The sequence below is a fragment of the Drosophila mojavensis genome, unplaced genomic scaffold (assembly GCF_018153725.1).
Source record: "Drosophila mojavensis isolate 15081-1352.22 unplaced genomic scaffold, ASM1815372v1 contig_74, whole genome shotgun sequence".
NCBI lineage: Eukaryota > Metazoa > Arthropoda > Insecta > Diptera > Drosophilidae > Drosophila > Drosophila mojavensis.
Genome location: NW_025318899.1, coordinates 767,236 through 787,099, shown reverse-complemented (window position 1 = coordinate 787,099; position 19,864 = coordinate 767,236). Strand labels below are relative to the sequence as shown.

General features: G+C 49.7%; 5 protein-coding genes across 5 annotated transcripts; 2 read left to right on the top strand and 3 right to left on the bottom strand.

Moving 5' to 3' along the window:
• Nucleotides 1–269: 269 nt before the first annotated feature.
• LOC6586415 lies at nucleotides 270–4,305 on the bottom strand. The gene is made up of 5 exons (XM_002011992.4): nucleotides 4,119–4,305; nucleotides 3,543–4,050; nucleotides 1,200–3,484; nucleotides 944–1,141; nucleotides 270–878 (listed from the first exon to the last, which is right to left on the bottom strand). The coding sequence occupies exons 1-5, from the start codon at nucleotides 4,173–4,175 to the stop codon at nucleotides 699–701; spliced, it is 3,228 nt and encodes a 1,075-aa protein (XP_002012028.1). The 5' UTR covers nucleotides 4,176–4,305; the 3' UTR covers nucleotides 270–698.
• A 484-nt stretch (nucleotides 4,306–4,789) lies between these two features.
• Nucleotides 4,790–7,586, top strand: LOC6586414 (cell division cycle 5-like protein). Its single transcript, XM_002011991.4, has 4 exons — nucleotides 4,790–4,936; nucleotides 4,995–5,260; nucleotides 5,315–6,759; nucleotides 6,822–7,586. The coding sequence occupies exons 1-4, from the start codon at nucleotides 4,892–4,894 to the stop codon at nucleotides 7,517–7,519; spliced, it is 2,454 nt and encodes an 817-aa protein (XP_002012027.1). The 5' UTR covers nucleotides 4,790–4,891; the 3' UTR covers nucleotides 7,520–7,586.
• Nucleotides 7,522–8,144, bottom strand: LOC6586413 (RING-box protein 1B). Its single transcript, XM_002011990.4, has one exon. The coding sequence runs from the start codon at nucleotides 7,982–7,984 to the stop codon at nucleotides 7,592–7,594; it is 393 nt and encodes a 130-aa protein (XP_002012026.1). The 5' UTR covers nucleotides 7,985–8,144; the 3' UTR covers nucleotides 7,522–7,591.
• A 103-nt stretch (nucleotides 8,145–8,247) lies between these two features.
• LOC6586412 (tyrosine-protein phosphatase 1) lies at nucleotides 8,248–18,937 on the bottom strand. Its single transcript, XM_015160335.3, has 10 exons — nucleotides 18,522–18,937; nucleotides 13,046–13,424; nucleotides 12,055–12,162; nucleotides 11,883–11,975; nucleotides 11,680–11,821; nucleotides 10,730–11,594; nucleotides 9,966–10,645; nucleotides 9,289–9,907; nucleotides 9,047–9,224; nucleotides 8,248–8,976 (listed from the first exon to the last, which is right to left on the bottom strand). Exons 2-10 carry the CDS (start codon nucleotides 13,193–13,195, stop codon nucleotides 8,887–8,889), a joined length of 2,925 nt encoding a protein of 974 aa, XP_015015821.1. The 5' UTR covers nucleotides 13,196–13,424; nucleotides 18,522–18,937; the 3' UTR covers nucleotides 8,248–8,886.
• A 106-nt stretch (nucleotides 18,938–19,043) lies between these two features.
• Nucleotides 19,044–19,481, top strand: LOC6586411 (translation machinery-associated protein 7 homolog). The gene has a single exon (XM_002011988.4). The coding sequence runs from the start codon at nucleotides 19,223–19,225 to the stop codon at nucleotides 19,394–19,396; it is 174 nt and encodes a 57-aa protein (XP_002012024.1). The 5' UTR covers nucleotides 19,044–19,222; the 3' UTR covers nucleotides 19,397–19,481.
• Nucleotides 19,482–19,864: the final 383 nt, after the last annotated feature.

The window sequence follows — 19,864 nt, the reverse complement described above, 5'->3', positions numbered from 1 at the left end:
GTTTTGTGATGGGGAACTATTCGAGATATCGGACTTGATGTTCGTTTGCTCTTAATTTATAAGAGATTATGTTCCCCAGATATTTCATCCGGTTTTAAAAGTCGTCCAAGCAATAATATAATTCTGTTGCTGCCAAATTTCTGCCTCGCAAACAGAAGAATTAATCACCGAAATTATTTATTGGCTCGATTCGCAGATTGCCATAGCGTATCTGAATCGCTTTACCGGGGGGTATTTATAGAGCCCATGGGCAGTGCGAACATCAGATATGACTCGAAAACAATAAGAAATTTGAATTGTATTTTCTTTGCTTCGTTCGATATACGATATACGCACTTACAGTAACAACACCAAATAATGACTTACAATATATATATATGTATATATAAAACATACAATTGAATCTGTTTAGAACTATATAAAAATGGTTGTAAATGTAAAACATGCACAGATCACAAACGAGGATCGTCTCACTTGAACAGACTTAACAACAGTTTCTGGACATAACTAACATTGGTTCGTCGCACACTACGTGCACAAACATGCATGCACCTAGCATACAGATATATGTATATATATATAATTTGGTATAAAAGTTCTACTAGCTACGCGCCCGCACTTAGTGTACATATTTTGATATATGGTTCTTGATAAGACGTCTAGGTCGATGGATTTTGAGCATCTGCGGAATGTGCGAGCTAGAGGCTGCTTTTCACTTTGATCTTGGAATTCGACTGCGCAGTTGATGGCTCGACGGGATGATGTTTGGCCTGGTGGACCAGCAGCAGGCCGTGATTGATGCTCGAGAACTTGCACGCATTGCACTTGTGGATAATAGCGGACAGCTCCAGCTCCGGGTGCACCTTTTGCAGGTGTATCTGGAAGAGACAGAGAGAATCTGCTGTGAATTTGGGCATTCCATGGTGACTGCTGAGGCGCCTACCCGATAGGCAGTGCTCTGGATGGCACGGAAGTCGCAGTGCGGACAGGCATAGCGCTTCTGCTCCCGGTGCGTGGCCATGTGACGGCGAAAGGCGTTGTGGTCGTTCGCCTCGTAGTCGCACTTGTCGCACTTGAACCGCTTGTCCGCCTGGTGGCTGCGCATGTGCAGCTTCAAGCTGCTCTTCGAGCTGAACACGCGCTGCAGGAGTGAAGCAGGAGTGAGTGGAGTGGGAGCAGTCTAATGGCAGCTCGCTTACCTGACAGGTGGGGCACTGCGGCTGCTCGTTGCGCTGCTTGCACAGATGCTCGCGCAGTGTCTTCCGGTGCTTGAAAGCAGCTCCGCAATCCTCGCACCGATGCAGCACGGGCAGGATTGGCTGCAGCTGCGACTGCTTCTGCTGCTGCTCCTCGCTGGCGGGCTTACCCATGCCCAAGCCCTGGGTGCGATGCAGCCGCCGATGGTTCTTCAGCTGCTTGGTGTTCTTGAAGCCCTTGCCGCACTGCTCGCACTTGTAGTTGCGCTCCTCGGAGTGGATCTTCGCGTGGGTGTTCACTAGCCGTGAGTAGATCGGCGTCTTGAAGTTGCACAGCTGGCAGCAGTAGAGCTCCATGTCGATGGCGTGCGTCCGCCACAGATGCGTGTGCAAGCAGTTCCAGTTGCTGAACTGCGTCGACTTGCACTCCGGGCAGATCATGGGCTGGGCAGAGCCCAGGGCTCCATTGTGGCACCGCCCGTGGTACTCGAGCGTCGCCGGCGACTTGAAGCGGAACATGCAGCCCTCGACGGTGCACTTCTTGCCACTCGGCTCCTGCTGCTGAGCCGCTGCGCCCTGGCCCAATCGACGCTTCGACTGACCCGCCCCCTGTTTGGCGCCATAGGGCCGACCGCGCACAGAGGTTCCGCCAACTGGAGGCTGCTCCACAGCGGCAGTCCCGGCAGCAGTGGTGGGCAGCAAATTGTTGGCCACGTAGATGCGAGCGGGCTTCTCGCTGGGCAGAGGCACCAGCGGCGGCACTGGCAGTCCACTCAGACTGTCTGCAGCACTTGCGGCGCCGTCAATCGAGCCGGTGACTGGCACCAGGGGCGGCACAGGCCCCGAAGTGGCGGCTGGCGGCGCATAGAGCTGCGGGAAGTCCTTGACCAGAGGGTCGTTGTGCGGCGGCTCCAGTTGCAGCTGCGCGGGTTGCGGGTCCGCTTCTTCCACTTCGTCATCCATCCAGGGCCAGCACTCCAGGTCCTCGGCCAAATCGTAGCCATCGTCATAGCTCAGCGGTGCAGGAGGCGGCGGCAAGTCCACAAGCGAAGGCTCCAAGGCCACAGCCGGTGCATTCAGTGGCAGCTCCAGGGGCAGCGGCTCACGGTTCGGCACAATCAAGTGCTCCACCTCGTTGCGATTCATCAGATTCAGCTCGTCCACGGTGCGCAGATGGAGCGTGCCACGCTGAGGCGCCTTCAGGATGTCCACGTTCTTGATGAAGATCTTCTGCTTCGACGTGGTTGCTGTTGTTGTTGTTGCTGTGGTAGTTGCTGCAACTGTTGCTGTTGCCGTTGCTGTAGCTGTTGCTGTTCCTGCTGCTGTTGCTGTTGCTGTTGCTGCTGGCACTGCTGGGGGCAAATAGTTATCCAGCTCACGGTTGAGCTCTTCCTGAGGAGCCAGTTCCGTTAGCTGCTGCTGCTGCTGCTGCTGCTCGCTGGTCAGTGAATGATCGGACTCCGTAGCCAATTGCACGCTCTGCTCAAAGTCCACGCTGAAGTCCAGATCCAGAGCGCTAAAATTGTGGCTGCTGCCGCTGCTGGCGCTGTGGCCCGCACCGCTCGCACCACTCAGTACAGAGTCAAAGCTGAAGGCATCAGGGCACATGCTGGTCAGTGGCTCAAAGCCAGGCAGCGGCCCACCCGTTGGTGTCAGCAGTGTCTCCGCGTTGAAGACCTCCGCAGGACTGGCGACAGTCGAGGCGGTCGCATTGCCGAAGCCCATGCCTGGCAGCAGCATGGGCTCCTTCAATATGTCCACATTCCTTATGTAGATCTTCGGCTGGCGCGGCTTCTCCAGCAGATTGTTGTTGATCATCAGAGGAGGCAGCTGCTCCACCTCCTGCTGCTGCTGCTGCTGCTGGGCCTCATTGCTGGGCATGGGAAAATCAAAGGGCAACAGCGCTGGCTCCCTGAGAACATCGACACTCTTGATAGATATCTTTTGTACAGCTGAACTGGGCTGCTCCTGTAGCACTTGACTCTGCTGCGGCTGCTGCTGCTGCTGCTGGTGTTGTGGATTGGAGCAGTTGCTAGCTTCCTCCACATCGTCTAGTAGATCCAGTATATTGTCATCTGGGGGCAGAAAGTCGGGCAGCTGTGGCTCACGCAGGCAATTGACATTCTTGATGTAGATGCGACTCTTGGGCTGCGACATGGGCTGAGGGGGCTTTTTGGCTGACGAGTCATTCGCCTTGGCAAGGGCGGCTATCTCCTGCGGCTCCAGCTGATGGTCAGCGCTAAGATGCAGGTTTAGCACTTCTATGCTATAGAACACATTCGCACAGCCTGCAAGAGCAAACTGTTATATATATGTATATGAGATATGTGTGCTGAAGAGCTTGACCTGGGCAGAGCAGTCGATGCTGTGCATCTATGCCAAAGCAGCTGCTGATGTGCGTTTGCGTCTTTAGCGGACAGAGACTCAGGAACGGACAACTGGGACATTTGTTCAACGGCAAATCCGACTGGCAGCTCTCGCTGGCTATTGCCTTTGCTGTTGGCGGTGTGGGCGTGGCATTGGTGCGCTCCTTGGCCGCCGCCTCGGCCAGCTCCGATTTGATCAGCTCGGCCTCAGACTTAATCTCCGCTGTCTTTCGGCGAAAGCCATTGCGATAGCTGCGACTCGGCTGAGGCTGCTGCTGCAAGTCGGTCGTATGGATTTGTACGAATGGAATGCAGGGCGAATCGACAATGCCAGCGGAGCTGCTCTTGTGGCTGCTCGCTGCAGCTGCTCCAGTTGCTATGGGTAATGGAATGCTTAGCAGTGCGGACTCGTCGTCAAAGAAGCCGCTGAAGTTATCGGGCTCCAGCGAGTGTATGGGCGTGGACAGCGACAGGTCGGCATGCTGCAACTGCAACAAAATAAAGAAACCCAAGTCAGATCGACGAACACACACATACAACCAAACGCGTGGCTCACCTGGCTTCCCACGGTGCTGTAAAAGCTCGTGAAAGCCACATCCGCATCCGCGTTCATATTGCAATGTTCATATGTAATTGTTTATAGCTGCATTTTTGCAAACTTCGCATTACATTTCAGTCGACCAAAATCTGTGGCAGTAACTGATCTGATATCATATCAAAACATCTGATAACTACAACTGCAACAAAAACAAAAACAAATGCATCGATACTCATAGAAAAATACTAAGTCTATCGAAATACCACGATAATATGTCTGCGATAGGAATCGTTTTAATTCACTTTCGGAATTGAAATAATTAGCTAGCTATATTGAAGCTGAATTCTATGCCGAATTATTACTAATCAGCATCTAATAAATCGGAAACACATCTTGCATACTAATGAATAACCTATAATTTTAATTATATATATATTTTGATTCTAGTGAAGATTTGAATAGCTTTGCAATTGAATTTATTCATTTCAGTGAAATCCATATTGTTGTAGCACAAGTGACAACTATTTTTGGAACAGGAAGATCCTACATTACATTAATTACATTCAAGTTGTTAGTTGTGACGTCACATGTAGTTACTGTGTGTGCGGACCTCATCTACGTTTTAGTATTTTTGCTAAAGATATCAAAATATCGATAGTTGGCAGTACACAGCATGCAAGGAAACTCAAACGTTTGAACTATATTTCACATCGCTAGCGGCCGCCGACAAAGTTTGCAGAATAATTTCTATTTTAATTTAATAGCCATTATAAAATAAGTAAAACAACAAAATGCCGCGTATTATGATCAAAGGCGGCGTCTGGCGCAACACAGAGGTAAGCAATGCGCTGAGAAATGAAATGAATCAGTGTGACTCAAGAGTTTTCTTTGTAGGATGAGATCTTGAAGGCGGCTGTCATGAAATATGGCAAAAATCAATGGAGTCGCATTGCCTCGTTGCTGCATCGCAAGTCAGCCAAACAGTGCAAGGCGCGCTGGTACGAGTGGCTTGATCCGAGTATCAAGAAGACCGAATGGTCGCGCGAAGAGGACGAGAAGTTGCTTCATTTGGCCAAACTGATGCCCACTCAGTGGCGCACAATTGCGCCAATTATTGGACGCACTGCTGCACAATGCCTGGAGCGCTACGAGTATCTGCTGTAAGTGTGCCCTACCAGATGTTGCATCCGTATTATAAATAACTTCTGTTGCAGCGACCAGGCGCAGCGCAAGGAGGATGGCGAGGACACCATGGACGATCCTCGCAAACTGAAGCCGGGTGAGATTGATCCCAACCCAGAGACCAAGCCCGCACGACCAGATCCCAAAGACATGGATGAAGATGAACTAGAAATGTTGTCCGAGGCACGCGCCCGCCTGGCAAACACGCAGGGCAAGAAGGCCAAGCGCAAAGCGCGCGAGAAGCAGCTGGAGGAGGCGCGCCGTTTGGCCACGCTCCAAAAGCGTCGCGAGTTGCGCGCTGCGGGAATTGGCAGCGGCAACAGGAAGCGCATCAAAGGCATCGACTACAATGCGGAAATACCCTTTGAGAAGCGACCTGCCATTGGCTTCTACGACACGTCTGAAGAGCATCTGCAGAAGCAGGAACCGGACTTTAACAAAATGCGCCAGCAGGACTTGGATGGTGAGCTGCGCTCCGAGAAGGAGGAGCGCGAGCGTAAGCGCGACAAGCAGAAGCTAAAGCAGCGCAAAGAAAACGAGGTGCCGTCGGCCATGATGCAGAGCCAAGAGCCGGAGCGCAAGCGCTCGAAGCTCGTGCTGCCGACGCCTCAAATTTCCGACATGGAGCTGCAGCAGGTGGTCAAGCTGGGTCGGGCCAGCGAGATGGCCAAGGAGATAGCCGGCGAGAGTGGCATTGAGACGACAGATGCTCTGCTGGCGGACTATTCCATAACGCCGCAGGTGGCAGCCACGCCTCGCACCCCTGCGCCCTACACGGACCGCATAATGCAGGAGGCGCAGAACATGATGGCGCTCACACACACAGAGACGCCTCTAAAGGGAGGTCTCAACACGCCGCTGCACGAATCCGACTTCTCGGGCGCGCTGCCCAAGGCGGCGTCTGTTGCCACTCCGAACACGGTCATTGCCACGCCCTTCCGTACCCAGCGCGAGGGCGGAGCAGCGACGCCTGCGGGCTTCCTAACGCCCGCCTCGGGCGCCATGGTGCCCATTCTGAAGAATGGCGCGGCTGGCGGCAGCAGCGCCACGCCCGCCTTTGTGCGCGACAAGCTGAGCATCAATGCAGAGGAGAGCATGGCCGTGACCGAGACTCCTGCTGTCTACAAGAACTACCAGAAGCAGCTGAAGTCCTCGCTGCGTGAGGGACTGGCTGCTCTGCCCACGCCGCGCAATGACTACGAAATCGTGGTGCCGGAGCAGGAGGACAGCGAGACCATGGAGACCAGCACGGAGCCAGCGATTGAGGACCAGGCAGATGTGGATGCGCGCATGCTGGCCGAGCAGGAGGCGCAGCGCAAGCGAGAGTTGGCCAAGCGCTCCCAGGTCATACAGCGCAACCTGCCACGGCCGACGGAGGTGAACACGAAGATTCTGCGTCCACAGTCCGAGAAGCAAAACCTCACTGAGCAGCAGCAGGCCGAGGAGTTAATTAAGCACGAGATGATCACCATGCAGCGTGAGTAACCCCGAACACCTCTCATAACTTTTAGAGTTTACCTACTTCCTTCTCTCTCTCAGTTTACGACTCTGTGCGTGATCCAGTGCCTGGTCAGTCGCAGCACAAGCTCGAGCAGCTGCAGAGCTACTTTAAGGCCAATCCGTATGAGGAAATATCGCAAGAGGAGCTGGCCGAGGCCAAGCAGATGCTGGCCGACGAAATGGAGGTGGTGAAGGAGCGCATGTCCCATGGCGAGCTGCCACTTGACGTCTATGGGCAGGTGTGGCAGGAGTGCTTGGGACAGGTGCTCTACCTGCCATCCCAGCATCGCTACACGCGCGCCAATCTGGCCAGCAAAAAGGATCGCCTGGAGTCCGCGGAGAAGCGCCTCGAGCAGAATCGCCGTCACATGGCCAAAGAGGCGAAGCGCTGTGGCAAGATCGAGAAGAAGCTGAAGATACTCACCGGCGGCTATCAGGCACGCGCCCAGGTGCTCATCAAGCAGCTGCAGGACACCTACGCACAGATCGAGCAGAACTCGCTCTCGCTGTCCACGTTTCGCTTCCTCGGCGAGCAGGAGGCGATCGCTGTGCCGCGACGCCTCGAGGCGCTGCAGGAGGACGTGCGCCGGCAAATGGAGCGCGAGAAGGAGCTGCAGCAGAAGTATGCCAATCTGGCCGAGCAGCGCGACGCACTCTTCCAGCAGCTGGAGCATCTAACGGGCAACCGACCCACAGCCCAGCAGCTGCTCGGCTTGGAGCCGGAGGCGCAGACATAGACTTAGATACATAGAATTTTAATCTTATCGCGAAAGAATCAACTTAAATACAAATAATGCTAACTAATCAGACTAGTGGCCGTATTTTTGGTAGACCCACTCCTTGTTGTCCAGCGGACAGACGTGGCGCGTCTTTAGCCAGCGGGCGATGCAGTGATAGTGGAACGCGTGATTGCACTCGCCCCAGGCCACGGTGCACTCATCCTTGTTCGCATTCGGATCCGCCTGGCACTCGATGCACAGGTTCATGATGTGATTCCGGCAAATGGCGCAGTTGTCCACAGCCACGTCCCAGCACCAATGCGCGTGCGCAACCCACTTCTTGACTACGAAGCGCTCGTCCTTCTTCTGCCCGCTGCCACTGGCCACGTTGTCCTCGTTGAATTCCTCCAGATCGTGAAAGTCTTCCGTCTCCTCCACCTCCACTTCCTCGGCCGTGGATCCATTTTTGTTACAGGTTTCCATTGGACTTTTTATATTTTAATTTTTTACAGTAGATTTTAAGGTTTTGTGTTTGCTGCGAATATTTTTTTTTTTTTTTGATAGCAAATATTTCCGGGGCTTTCATTTGCTGGAGCTCATCAAAGCAGGCTTCAGCAGAGATCGGTCCCCTGATTTAGTTACATCTGGGCAACTAATCGATCGATAGCAGGAGGCGTTAACTGGGTGAGGTAAGTTTTACATTTTTAACTCGCAAGTGCATGTCTTAACATAATTATTTCCAACTCTTCCAGGTGTTTAATCGTAATATTTATTTAGGTCTGATTTTCAGCATAAATACATATATGTATATGAATTAAATTTGGTGCTAAAATACTAACAGTTTTTACTTCTCATTTGTTTTTGTTGTTGCTGTTGTTTTCACATATTTATATATATATATAGATTGTTTATATTCTTCTCTGTTATTCTCTGTATAAATAAATATGCAATTCATTTAATTCGCTTCTCTTTTGTATACGTGAATTAGGTAGTTTTGTTCTCGCTTTGTGTTTTGTAAAAATTTAGAATTGTTTTTCATACGAGTTGTTTCAGTAGCACTTGCGTGGATTATTGCCCAAGTAGTATATATAGATGGACATATTAGATGTACGATATACAGAGCTGATTATACATACATACACACACGCACTTTATAAATATATAGACAATAATAATGATAAGAATTAACGTAGTGATATATAGCATAGATACTTATGCGGGTGTATGTATGCATGCCTACGGGTTTACTAACAATAAGATTGATTGATAAGTATATATATATATAGATTGAGAAGAATCCTTAGCGCCATGCAAGGCGGGATATATATAGGGAGGAAGAATTGGTATTCAGATTGTCCGCTAGTATAAGTTGTGGAGCAGTTTCCTTAGTCGTCTTCGTCGTTGATGGCCGCGCTGCTGCGCGAGATCTTCATGTAGGCAGCACAAATGCATTCACAAACAAAGCGATATTGACTCTGGAGGGGATGTGGAGGAGAGAGAGCTGTAGATTAGCTGCATGTGATGGGATTGACTCGATAGACATACCACATTCTGTACCATGCAGGCGCGCTGATCGCGCATGGTGCGCACTATGTCCAGCGGATAGACAGGCTCGCGCGCCTCCATCAGCGCCAGGGCCGTGTCCATTAGTATGAGCACGCCAGTGCGTCCAATGCCGGCCGAGCAGTGCACAATCACGGGCGGATTAGCGGCGCTAATGCATCTGCGAGGGGAGAAACCGAATTAACTTTTGCTCTGGCTAGGCTAGATCTAGATCTGCAACTCACTGGTGCACGCTGGTGGATACGGGCGTCTCGTCCTCGGGCGTTGCTCCATTGCTCGCTGCGCACTTGCGCTCGCTCATCAGTCCCCCATTCTCGTCAGCGTCCGCGTCGAGCAGACGCACCTGCTTCAGGCTCTCCTCAATCTCCTGGAGCAGCGTGCGGTTGCGTGCAGCGCGCACACGCTCCGTGAACTCGAGAAACAGGTTGGGGTCGGAGGGCACGCAGTGATCCGGCCAGGCGAGATACTGCATGTGATGAATGTGGCGCTGCTCGTGCTTATCCCGCAGCACAAACTCACGGAAGACAAAGCTGCCCGTCTCGTCCGGCTTCTCGCTCAGACAGCGCACCGAGAAGCCGTCGCCCAGCTGCAGCTCTTCGCCCGTCACGGGCCAATATTGATGGCATTTCTGGCGACCCGCCTCCATTACGGTGGTGAGCATGACCAGGAGGTGGCTGCTCTCCTGCTGCACCATGCGCCAGAAGTCCGTTGTCGTGCTGGCCAGCGGGCCCTGCGTCGCTATGTAGCGATTCACCCCACCCCCCGGGATTTCCATATTCACATAGTTGGCATTGATGTAGTCGCCAGTCAGCGAGTTGACCAGAGAGACGCGCGTGCAGTCATCTAAACGGGAGAGACTTGGGTGAGTCGATGATACCCATAGACTTGGTTTAGAACTTACAGGGCGATATATCCCGGTAGCGATTCTTGGCCGCATTCGCCGGCTTCCGCGCCTCCGTGATGGCCAGGTCGGGATTCTTGCGGTACATCAGTTCGTATTGAGCAAGCAGAGCGCCCGACGCAAGCCCATCGCTGAGCAGCAGCAGGCTCTGGGTGAAGAGCGCGTCGCCATCCAGCAGATTGGAGTGCGAGCCGATCTCATCCGACTCGGGCACATACTGGTAGAGCGGCTCCTCCTCGAGCAGCAGTGGAGCCGAGCGCTTCGGTCGCACCGTCAGCAGCAGCTCGCCGCTTGACTGATGCCTGCACTCCCGTATCATGGCCACCACCTGCTCGTGGCGCAGCCCGTGCACTTCCCGGCCGTTGATCATGATCACCTCGTCGCCCTCGCAGACGCGCGGCGTGCAGCGATCGGCGGGCGTGTGCGGCACCACCTTGGACACCTGCACGGGCAGACTAAGGTCCACGCCGCCCTTCACATTGAAGCCGTAGCGGCCCTGCTCGTCGGCCAGCAAGCGCATGGTGATCAGATCGCTGCCACTGTCCGGCTGACCCACTGCATCCGCAATGGTCGTGGGCAGAAGTACGGGACTGTGCTGCCCCGAGCAGTAGGCGGGCGGCATGGGCGAGGGCGTGCCCGACTCGAAGCGCCTCGTGCACTGCTCTATGAAGCCAACATCGCTGCAAAGCAAACAAACAAACAAACACATTTAGATCAATCTCTGATTGGCTCTAGCTATGCTCAGCACTCTCAGCTAGACTCACAGCTGTATGTCGTATTCGTCGCTGTGCTGCTCCCAGGCCTTGCGCGGCATTGCGTCGGCCTGCTTGGACGTAACCTTGGACGTGTCATGTGGACGGCTCGTTTTCGTGATGGTCAGTATGGTGGATGCGGACGGTTTGCCGTTGTGCGAGGCGGCGCTGTCGGAGCCGCTGGCGGTGCCGTTGTGCAGCAGCTGCGGCGTGCCGTCGGCCGAGCTGCCGCCGCAGGTGGCAGCCAGTGCATTGCCAGCCAGGAGACGCTTGCTGGGCGAGCGGACAAAGACCTTGTGGATGCGGCCGCGCTGCTTGGACTCCTGCACGGCCTGGAGTTCGGTGCGGCCCGAGTAGTAGAATTTGCTGCCCAGGCTGATGTTGAGGAAGCGCGACAGTCGATGCGGCCGCTTCAGCCGGAAGAAGCTGTGGTGCTCCACGCAGGACTTCCACAAGGCCTTCGCGTGCTTGTGACTGCTCATGCCGAAGCCGAGCAGCGTGTCGTAGCTCTCGCTGGGCTCGCGGCGCAGCTGTATGAAGAAATCCTTGCGCTTGAACGACACCTTCACCATCTTGCTCCACGAGAAGGTGTTGATGCGCAGCCCGTGCTGGAAGACGAGCAGCCCGATGGCCGACACGCCCAGCTGCAGCTCCTTGCCATTGGAGTCGGTGGCCTTATGCAAGTCGATGCCATAGAGCTCCAGGCGCTTGCTGTGCTCCAGATAATTGTACTCAGCATCTGCGGGCAGCTGGCCGCGATGCAGCTTATGCAGCTCACAGATCTTCCGCTCCGCCTCGGGCGTTTGCTCCGCCAGCAGCTGCAGTCCGCTCAGGTAGCCCGTCTGATGCTCCACGGCATTGAAGTCGCCCAGCTCAGCTGTGGACCCAAACCCAAACCCAAACCCAAACACAGTCGCAGATTAGTCGTGGCCCTAGACAGACTATGGATGCGAGTTACTCACACTGCACCGTGTAGCTGGCAAGCAGGCACTGGGTGTTGCTGGAGCACGGCAAATGGCCCAGCAGAATGTTTCGCTTGATCTGCAGATAGAACTGGTAGCGTGTGAACTCCTCCTGCAGCCGACTGGGATCGCTTACAAAGAACTGTCGACAAGCAGACACCATATCAGTTGAAGGCCCTTTTACCCTATATAGATTGGCTCACCTTAACTCTAAACTCTAATAATGGAACGGCATCGTTGTCGAGCGAGAGGCTGCTGCATTGCTTCTTGAACTGCTTCTGCGCGTCGACCCATCTCTGCAAAATGAAATTGATTGATTGACTGACTGACTGGCTGACTGGCTGACTGGATTGACCAATCGAGTGTCCCACTTACCACAACGTCACCGGGCTTCTGTGGAAACAATAGACCAAAGTAATCCCTTTCGGATAGCTCGAGATAGTGAAAGACCTGATCCAGCAGCTCAGAGCCTTTTGCACGTTTCTGAAGGTTTAAAATTATAAGTTAATTAGAGAAGTGATAAGTAAACATATAAAGACTGATATATATATGTATGGAGAGCCTAAACATTAGGTTCTCATATGGAGTAATTGCCTTGTCTCGAAAATGGAGACTTCTGACAGTTCAGTGGGTATAAGAGGAAACCTTTCATTGCAATATTTTTGAATACTTGGGAATAATGGAAAACTTCAACAATAATCATATATATAAATATATACACATGTATATATCGCTTCGCATCGTTCCACACGCATAAATTTCACCGTTTACCCAGTTTAGTTGACTTGAAATGGCTAACTGTAAGCTGACGTTAATTTAACTGCGATTCGGAACAAACAGATCTTAAGTTAGGCACGACGACTTTAGCTTCATTTTCCAGTCTCGAGTGTTTTCGTAATTAAGAAAACAATGCGAATGCCTCTTCGACAAGTGCGTGTCTGTCTATCCGACTGTCTGTCTGTCTGTCTTTCGTCTCTCCCCCCGAAATGAAAGCGAGTTTCGAATAAAGATGCGAAGCACTTTTCATATTTCGATTTTCAAGTGCACATGGAAAGAGAAAAGGCAGGAGGTGGGGCAGAAAAACAATGGCTAATATATAAAAGTCGACTTTCTATGCCCAAGAGTTCGTTGATTTCTTTACACAATTCGCAATTTACAATTATTATGCGAACAGCTGAAGAGCAGCTCGTGAAGTGCGCGGGGGAGCTCAAGTGGGTGTTAAGGCTACAGGCGCACAGTGAAAGCTCGCTAAGGCGAACCAGCTGCGACTTGTTCTGCTCGAGCTAGAACTAAGAGGCAATCCGAATGCAGAGCGCGTCTAGGGGGCAAGTGGGCGTGCTCGAGCCTTCGCTGTACGCGTACTCACGTCGATCCGAAAGGTGTGCGTGATGTCATCTAGGAACAGGACGGTGACGCATTGCTGCCGCTGTTGCTTCTTGTCGCGCGCCAGGTCTGAGGATGCGCCGCGTTGTCGATAGCTCTTGCTCAGGTTGCTCAAGCGGAAGCGTTCAAACATGGCCCCGCTCCATTCTGCTTCTAATCAAGGCTAAACGTTACTCCCTGCGTGTGCGTGTGTGGGCGTGGCTGCTTTAGCAACTGCTGAAGGCTCCTCTTGTGGCTGGCAGTTTGTTTATTCAATAAATAATGGCAAGACTTTCGACCTTTGTTTGGACGTGTCGTTCACGTTATGGCTAAGACTTTGGATGGATGTTCGAACTAATACTTCTTTCTCCTCCTCAACTGTGCTGCAAAGAGAGAGATTGATTGGCTTATTAGATTTGATAAGAGGTTCGCACAACCGGGCTATAATAATTATAAGAAACAAGATGCAACAATTCGTATTTAATAGAAAGGAAACAAGTGCTTGTCGCTCTGTTAACTTAACAGATAAATGCTATGTTATATATATTAACAGTGTTTTCTGATGGGAGCTGTTAGCATTCTGTAATCCTTGGGAAACAGTAGAGCTATCTTCATAGCACTGTTAACTTCGTTGCCCAAATAAAACAGTTAACAGTGCTATTAACATAGCATAACATATGTTAACACATTTCATGCTCCCTTATATTGAACTCTAATTGAAAGAGACGCATTTAGTTGGCTCTCTGCGTAATATGGAAACATTTTCAATTACGTTCGCACTTGACTTTTTCGCCCAGTTTTTATTGCTTTCTTTCTTTTGGCTGGGCCTGCCAGCCGGAAATTGTGTATTAATATAGAACACACACAGAAAGGCAGAGAACGGCAGAGTGAGAGAGATAATGATATAGAGAGGGAGAGAGCACATAAATATTTTTATCTGTCACATGTACAAAATACTTGTATTGGTATTTGCTTTTATAACTAATGGCATACTACTTAAATAGCAATCGAAGTCTGCCTTGGTATGTGTGTGTGTGTGTGTGTGAGTGTGTGGGTATGTGTATGTGGTGGGTTTGGGTATTTAGTACTAGCACAATAAATATACAAGTGAAAGCCCCACAGCCGATAAGAAATTCCCAATCAATTTTGAACTCTGACTCGTTCCGAAATTCGTTTCCTCTACTTAAATTAGCATTCATACTAAGGCTGTGGCCAGAGAGATGTGGGCCAGAGAGAAGCAAATGGAAAGGCAAAATCAGTTCGATATATGTATGTATGTATTTATAACTAGTTCATATATCATGGGGAAAAGCTCATAAGCCAATTACAAGGTGCATCAATCAAAAGGAAAGATAAACAGAACAGCTACACATGCACACACACCCACACAAATGCACTCCCACACACACACACACTCATATGCCTATAACATATATTCTATTGAATCAATTGCGACCAAGTCGAAAGGAAGTCCGAAGACGTAGACAAAGACGATATTAGTCATTCGCTACACTTGTCAACGACTTTGTCTACGCTGTGCGTGTGTGTGTGTGTGTGTGTATGCGTGAATGCATGTGTGTGCGTTGCTTGTCAGCGCGTGAAAATATGCGCCGATTGCTGTCTTAGGCACAGTAAAAAGACCTCTGGGCCAAACTGCTTGTCAGCTGAAGTGCTCAAGTGTTTCCCTCTTACACCCGCACACACACACACACACTAACACACACACGCACACACCTGAGTAGTACACCTCACAAAGTAAACAATGGCAATATGCAAAGCGTCAAAAAGGGAGTGTGAACCAAAGCTTCAGCTGCACGACTTTTAAATACCCTAAGCTAAATTTATATATATATATATATATATTTATATATATATATATAAGTCTCTACAATCTGCATCGTATCTAACTTTATTAATTTATATGCATTTATATTGAAATAAATGTTGTATTGAATTACTACAGCAGAACTGGCTCAGATTACAGCCCAACACCTTGACATGATAGCTTCTTCCTATAAAGGGTTCGACCATCTGTTCTCTGACCTCGGTCAACAATTAACTAGATCTGTTTTATATCGAGCTATCGAGCTGTGCCATTAGCCCATTATGCAAGCTATTTAGGCTACCAACATGAAGCCAATTAATGCCTTCCACATGGCTGGCTCAGTAGGTTAAGCTGATTAGGCAGGTGCAAGAGGAGAGCGTTCAGCCAGAGGGCGGCGGCTGGGGGTTGGGGTTTACTCTTAATTCCGTTTCGTTATCAGCAAATGAATGCAAATTTGTTAGGCACACAAGGCGCAGCCCGTTCAACCGTTTGGTAATGGGTCGATAATTTTTATTTTGTAGATTGCGTGCAACAGGTTGAAGGCGTGGATTGAGCGACTACTAGATACCCTGTGAGCAGTGTTTCAATTTGTTATGTTATTTGCTATTTGTCTTGGTAATCAATTCAAGACACAATAAAAGAAAGTCTTAAAGCTGCTCTCACCAAGAGACTGTTGATCAAATTAAGTCAAGAGATGTCCCCATCGATAATCGACCAGCAATCGAAAACTCGGAATCTACATAAATCACTTCCACTTCGCTCCATTGCCGGCTGCGCTGCCCTTCTACGGATTACAGGGTATGTAAAGAAAGCAGAAACGAGATTGCGTCATTTGCGCTGGTGACGCCCACAAGGCCCCACCATCGCCCCATTTCAGGGAATTGGCGACAAAACGACATCGGCCAACGGGCCATATATGAACGGGAAGCCTTATAGACGCTATTCGACTCGACTCGACTCGATTCAACTCGACTCGATTCTCGTTGTGGTTATGACGGCTTTTCGTAGTTACCCTCTCTCTGTATGGCAAATGGGTATGCTGGCGGAGGGGGTGGGACGGAGTAGGGGTATTCAGGTGATCACATTGTTTGTTTGAATTGCGTATTGCTTTATTATTATTCTCGGCTGTTGCCATTAATTGAAAATTAAATGAAATGAACAACAACAGCAACAGCAACAACAACAACAACAGCAACAACAAAGATGGCACACGAGCAACATTAACAGGAATATTTCTGGTTAAACAGTTGTATTGTTTAAAGTGCATAAACAAAAGCACAAACACTTCCTCACACACACACACACAAACACACACGTATGTATATGGATATGTATATCAAATTTATTCGCCTGACAACACAATAATAATGAGAGGGAAACAAATACAAATTTTTGGTTCGTTGACCGAGTTTTTGGGCAAAGCTTCTCCCACTTTTCTCTCGCTCGAATTGCAAAGTTTCTGTTTATTATGTTAGGTATTCAAATGTGTGTGTGTGCACGTATTTTAATGCAGATTTAAGTTGCTTTCGTTCGAGCAGTTTGGCAAATGCTGCTGCTAGCAGCTTCCGTTGTTCGCGCACAGTGGGACAAAGGCAATTTGCTGCGGCAGTAAATAGCGGCAGCTGCTCTCAGAGCCGAGCTTAGTCACATATATGACTAATTTCGCAGAGCTATTGCAATTACGACTATTTGACATCGAAAGTGACTCGTTTGGCAGCCCGTGAGCCACTGTGCGACTTCTGCTTTGGCTTTGTTCGCGTGACCCGCTGAGCAAACGGAGGAAATGGCAACGTAAGCAAATCCAATTTGCTTGCCTGATGCTGGGAAGTGGATAGTAAAGAGAGCGTGCGAGTGATACAGAAAGAGAGGGAGGGAGGGAGGGAGAGGAAGAACGTTGAACCGGTTAAGTACTGGACAGCGCTTTAAACTGAGCTTCGATGTCAGCTGAGCTGCTCAAGTCACGTAGATCTGCAGATAAAGTGCGACTGCAGATGAGTCAAGCCGATTGGCCAATGGAAACGGGGCAGAAATAGTCAGAGAGGTCACACGGCGGACGGTGGCTTGGACAGAGCTGGCACTGGAACTGGAACTGGCACTAGAAACGGAACCGAAAGCCGCACACTGTGCGGTCTGCCCTGTGCGTAATGGGAGACGCAGCCGTTGAACCTGCTAGCAACGTAATTTGAAGCGGTAAAACACACAAGCGGAGAGGTGAAAATGAGAAGAAAGGGGGCCTGGCGCTAGGGCTGGGGCTGGGATTGGGGCCGCGCCTGCCTGCCACTCAATTTCAATTAGGACACATCACTCAAAGAGTCGGCGAAAGGTATTTTCATTATGTCACTAACTATGTAACGCTTCCATCAAAAATCAAAATCTAAATATTTAATATTTTCGACTGCCTGGGAATCCTTATCAAAGTCAACGCGGTCGAAGGTGGACAGCCCTTCGAAAGCTTCGTCTGTTGAGCAACCCCACGTGCGGGCAGCTGATAAGAGAGAGTGAGAGAAGGAGAAGGAGAGGGGGGACTCAATTGAATTTGCCGTGCCAGAGAGGCATCAATAATGTTGCTGCTTGCAGCTGCTGTCTGTCCGTCCATTTGCATTTGTTTGGTTTTATGCGCTTTACCGTTATGCGCCAGGGTTGCCATGTGTGCGCAGGGCTACAGCAAAAGGGGGCAGGGCAGGGCAGGGGCAATGCTTATCGCTGTTTGCTTTTTAATTTTTATTGCTTCTGACGAACGACCAAACGAACGGCACGGCACACGCACCCCGACAACGAGATGCTCTTATGCTATTTTTGTGTGTTCATGCAACGGTAGCCCCCAGAGCCAACCAGCCCCCGGGCTGCACACGCACACACACACACACACACACACACGTTGACTCACAGCCAAGCAGAGAGCACACACACACAGACACAGCTGAAGAGCTGTCTAGTTGTTTACGCTTCGCTTCTTCTTATATTCTTAATGATTGTTTTACACTTTTTGCTTTTACCGTTAAACGAAAAAATAAACGAAATTTGTCGACTAAACAGTTTGCTAATGCCTGCGACGGCTTAAAGTCAACTAATCCCATTTGCGGCGAAACTGTGCTGAGCCTAATGCGCTGCAAGAGTCAGAGCGTGAGAGTGGAAGAGGCAGAGCAGAGAGTGAGAGCTGTGGCAACAAGAAAAAGAACAAACTAGTTCAATTAATTAAACGATTTGTAAACACAATACCATGATTAATTACACACACACACCCAAATACACAGAAATACAGACTGTATGCATTCATTTCTGGAATTAATGTAGAATGCATTAGTGTGAGTGTGTGTGAGTGCAAGTACATTCTCTCCCTCTGACTCTCTCTGTCGCTCTTTTCAAAACTGTGATTTTCAAGCAAATCAGACAGACGCTGCGACACTGCGTTTCGTTGAGTAGGCGGCATCTTGAGCTGTGCTTACATGTGTGCGTTTGTGTGTGTGTGAGTGAGAGTGAACATCGCGAAGAGAGTAAAATCATAATAATCAAAGGCAACAAGCAGCGCGCAGTGCCGCGTTGATTCTGCCTGCGGCTGCAGATAAGCGCACTCACACACACACACACGGACACAGAGGTAGCAACACAAGAAAAAGAGTTAAATGAGCCGCTTTGGGCAGGAACTGCAGCTCACCTTTTTACTCGTAGCACTTAGGTACGGCGTATGATGGTGTGTACTCTTTTTACATAGCAACAAATTCAGCAAATATGAAGAACACATTTATTTGTAAGGCTCCTTCGCAACTTTACACAAATATTGACGCACATGCACACACGCACATACACATTGATCGGTCGCTCACGCACACGGACTGCGAGTCGAAAGGAAAACAAAGCAGGAAAAAATGGAACGGCTCAACGAAGCCGCAAAACGAAAATAAAGTTATGGTACTGTGTTTGTTTGACTATGCGAGCTAGGGTTTACATATGGAACACGTAACGAAACCGCAAGCAGTTATGCTTTCAATAATGAACAAAATTAACAAAATAAAATAGAATTGAATTTTCTTTCCGAAACCGAACAAACCAAGGCGAGCAGCGACGAACTAGTGATGTTAAATGCGGGCGAACAACGTATCGATGTATCGATGTTGTTACAATAATACGACAGCCATCACGATGTTTGTATGTGTCTATCGGTGAGAAACTCTAAATAGTTACTGATTGCTTGCTCACTGACCGAAGCTGACTGATGTGAAATATACGCGCGTGATTTAATTTTCAAATTTTATATAACACAGCAAACATTACATACTCTACGTTGGCAGAAATAGGAGAAGAGAAATTGAAAATAATTTTAAAATAAATTGAAATTGAAATAGTAGCTGTTAAGCGATGGCGAGTCGTGAAGGGGGCAAGAAGAAGCCCTTAAAAGCCCCCAAAAAGGAGGCCAAAGAGATGGACGAACAGGATTTGGCCTACAAGCAGAAGCAGAAGGAGCAGCAGAAGGCTCTCGATGCAGCCAAACAAAAGGCAGCCCCGAAGGGCGGCAAGAAGGCATCTAAGTAGCATATATCATCCACACGCAGGATATTCGATGTCCTGTTCTGCAATAAAATTGAGTTGGCTTACGTTTTGCCCAGTTGAATGATGATTAATTGCTTCTATTACTGTGCAGAGGTCGGGGTTGCTCGCTTAAAAAACCATCACAAAAATGTGACAGCCCTAAGGCCACACAAAAAACCTTTGCTGGACACGGGCATTGGCGAGCGCAACAAATGCGGCAAATTCGCATTTGATGCGTTTTTTATGTTAATCGAGTGAGCTAATGGACATTGCGAGCTGTCTGTCGTGCTTATGTCCTGCTGTCCCGATGTCCTCATGTCAGAGTGGGACATGTGTGTGTCAATTTATTGTATTAATCAAACGATAAAGCGATTTGTAGTTGATGAAGCCTTACACTGCGGTAGATGCTGGGAGAAGAGACGCTTCGATAGTGCAACTAGAGATAAAAAAGAGACTATTAGAGGAAGAGTA

What these genes read in the sequence shown, in the direction of transcription:
- LOC6586414 (XM_002011991.4), top strand. Translation starts at nt 4,892, where the DNA reads ATGCCGCGTATTATGATCAAAGGCGGCGTCTGGCGCAACACAGAG. An exon ending in GCGTCTGGCGCAACACAGAG is followed by an intron (nt 4,937 to 4,994) that starts GTAAGCAATGCG and finishes TTTTCTTTGTAG; the next exon opens with GATGAGATCTTGAAGGCGGC. An exon ending in GAGCGCTACGAGTATCTGCT is followed by an intron (nt 5,261 to 5,314) that starts GTAAGTGTGCCC and finishes CTTCTGTTGCAG; the next exon opens with CGACCAGGCGCAGCGCAAGG.
- LOC6586412 (XM_015160335.3), bottom strand. Translation starts at nt 13,195, where the DNA reads ATGTTTGAACGCTTCCGCTTGAGCAACCTGAGCAAGAGCTATCGACAA. An exon ending in CTACCGGGATATATCGCCCT is followed by an intron (nt 9,908 to 9,965) that starts GTAAGTTCTAAA and finishes TCTCCCGTTTAG; the next exon opens with ATGACTGCACGCGCGTCTCT. An exon ending in GTATCCACCAGCGTGCACCA is followed by an intron (nt 9,225 to 9,288) that starts GTGAGTTGCAGA and finishes CTCCCCTCGCAG; the next exon opens with ATGCATTAGCGCCGCTAATC.
- LOC6586415 (XM_002011992.4), bottom strand. Translation starts at nt 4,175, where the DNA reads ATGAACGCGGATGCGGATGTGGCTTTCACGAGCTTTTACAGCACCGTG. An exon ending in ACAGCACCGTGGGAAGCCAG is followed by an intron (nt 4,051 to 4,118) that starts GTGAGCCACGCG and finishes ATTTTGTTGCAG; the next exon opens with TTGCAGCATGCCGACCTGTC. An exon ending in GCATCGACTGCTCTGCCCAG is followed by an intron (nt 3,485 to 3,542) that starts GTCAAGCTCTTC and finishes TTGCTCTTGCAG; the next exon opens with GCTGTGCGAATGTGTTCTAT.
- LOC6586413 (XM_002011990.4), bottom strand. Translation starts at nt 7,984, where the DNA reads ATGGAAACCTGTAACAAAAATGGATCCACGGCCGAGGAAGTGGAGGTG.
- LOC6586411 (XM_002011988.4), top strand. Translation starts at nt 19,223, where the DNA reads ATGGCGAGTCGTGAAGGGGGCAAGAAGAAGCCCTTAAAAGCCCCCAAA.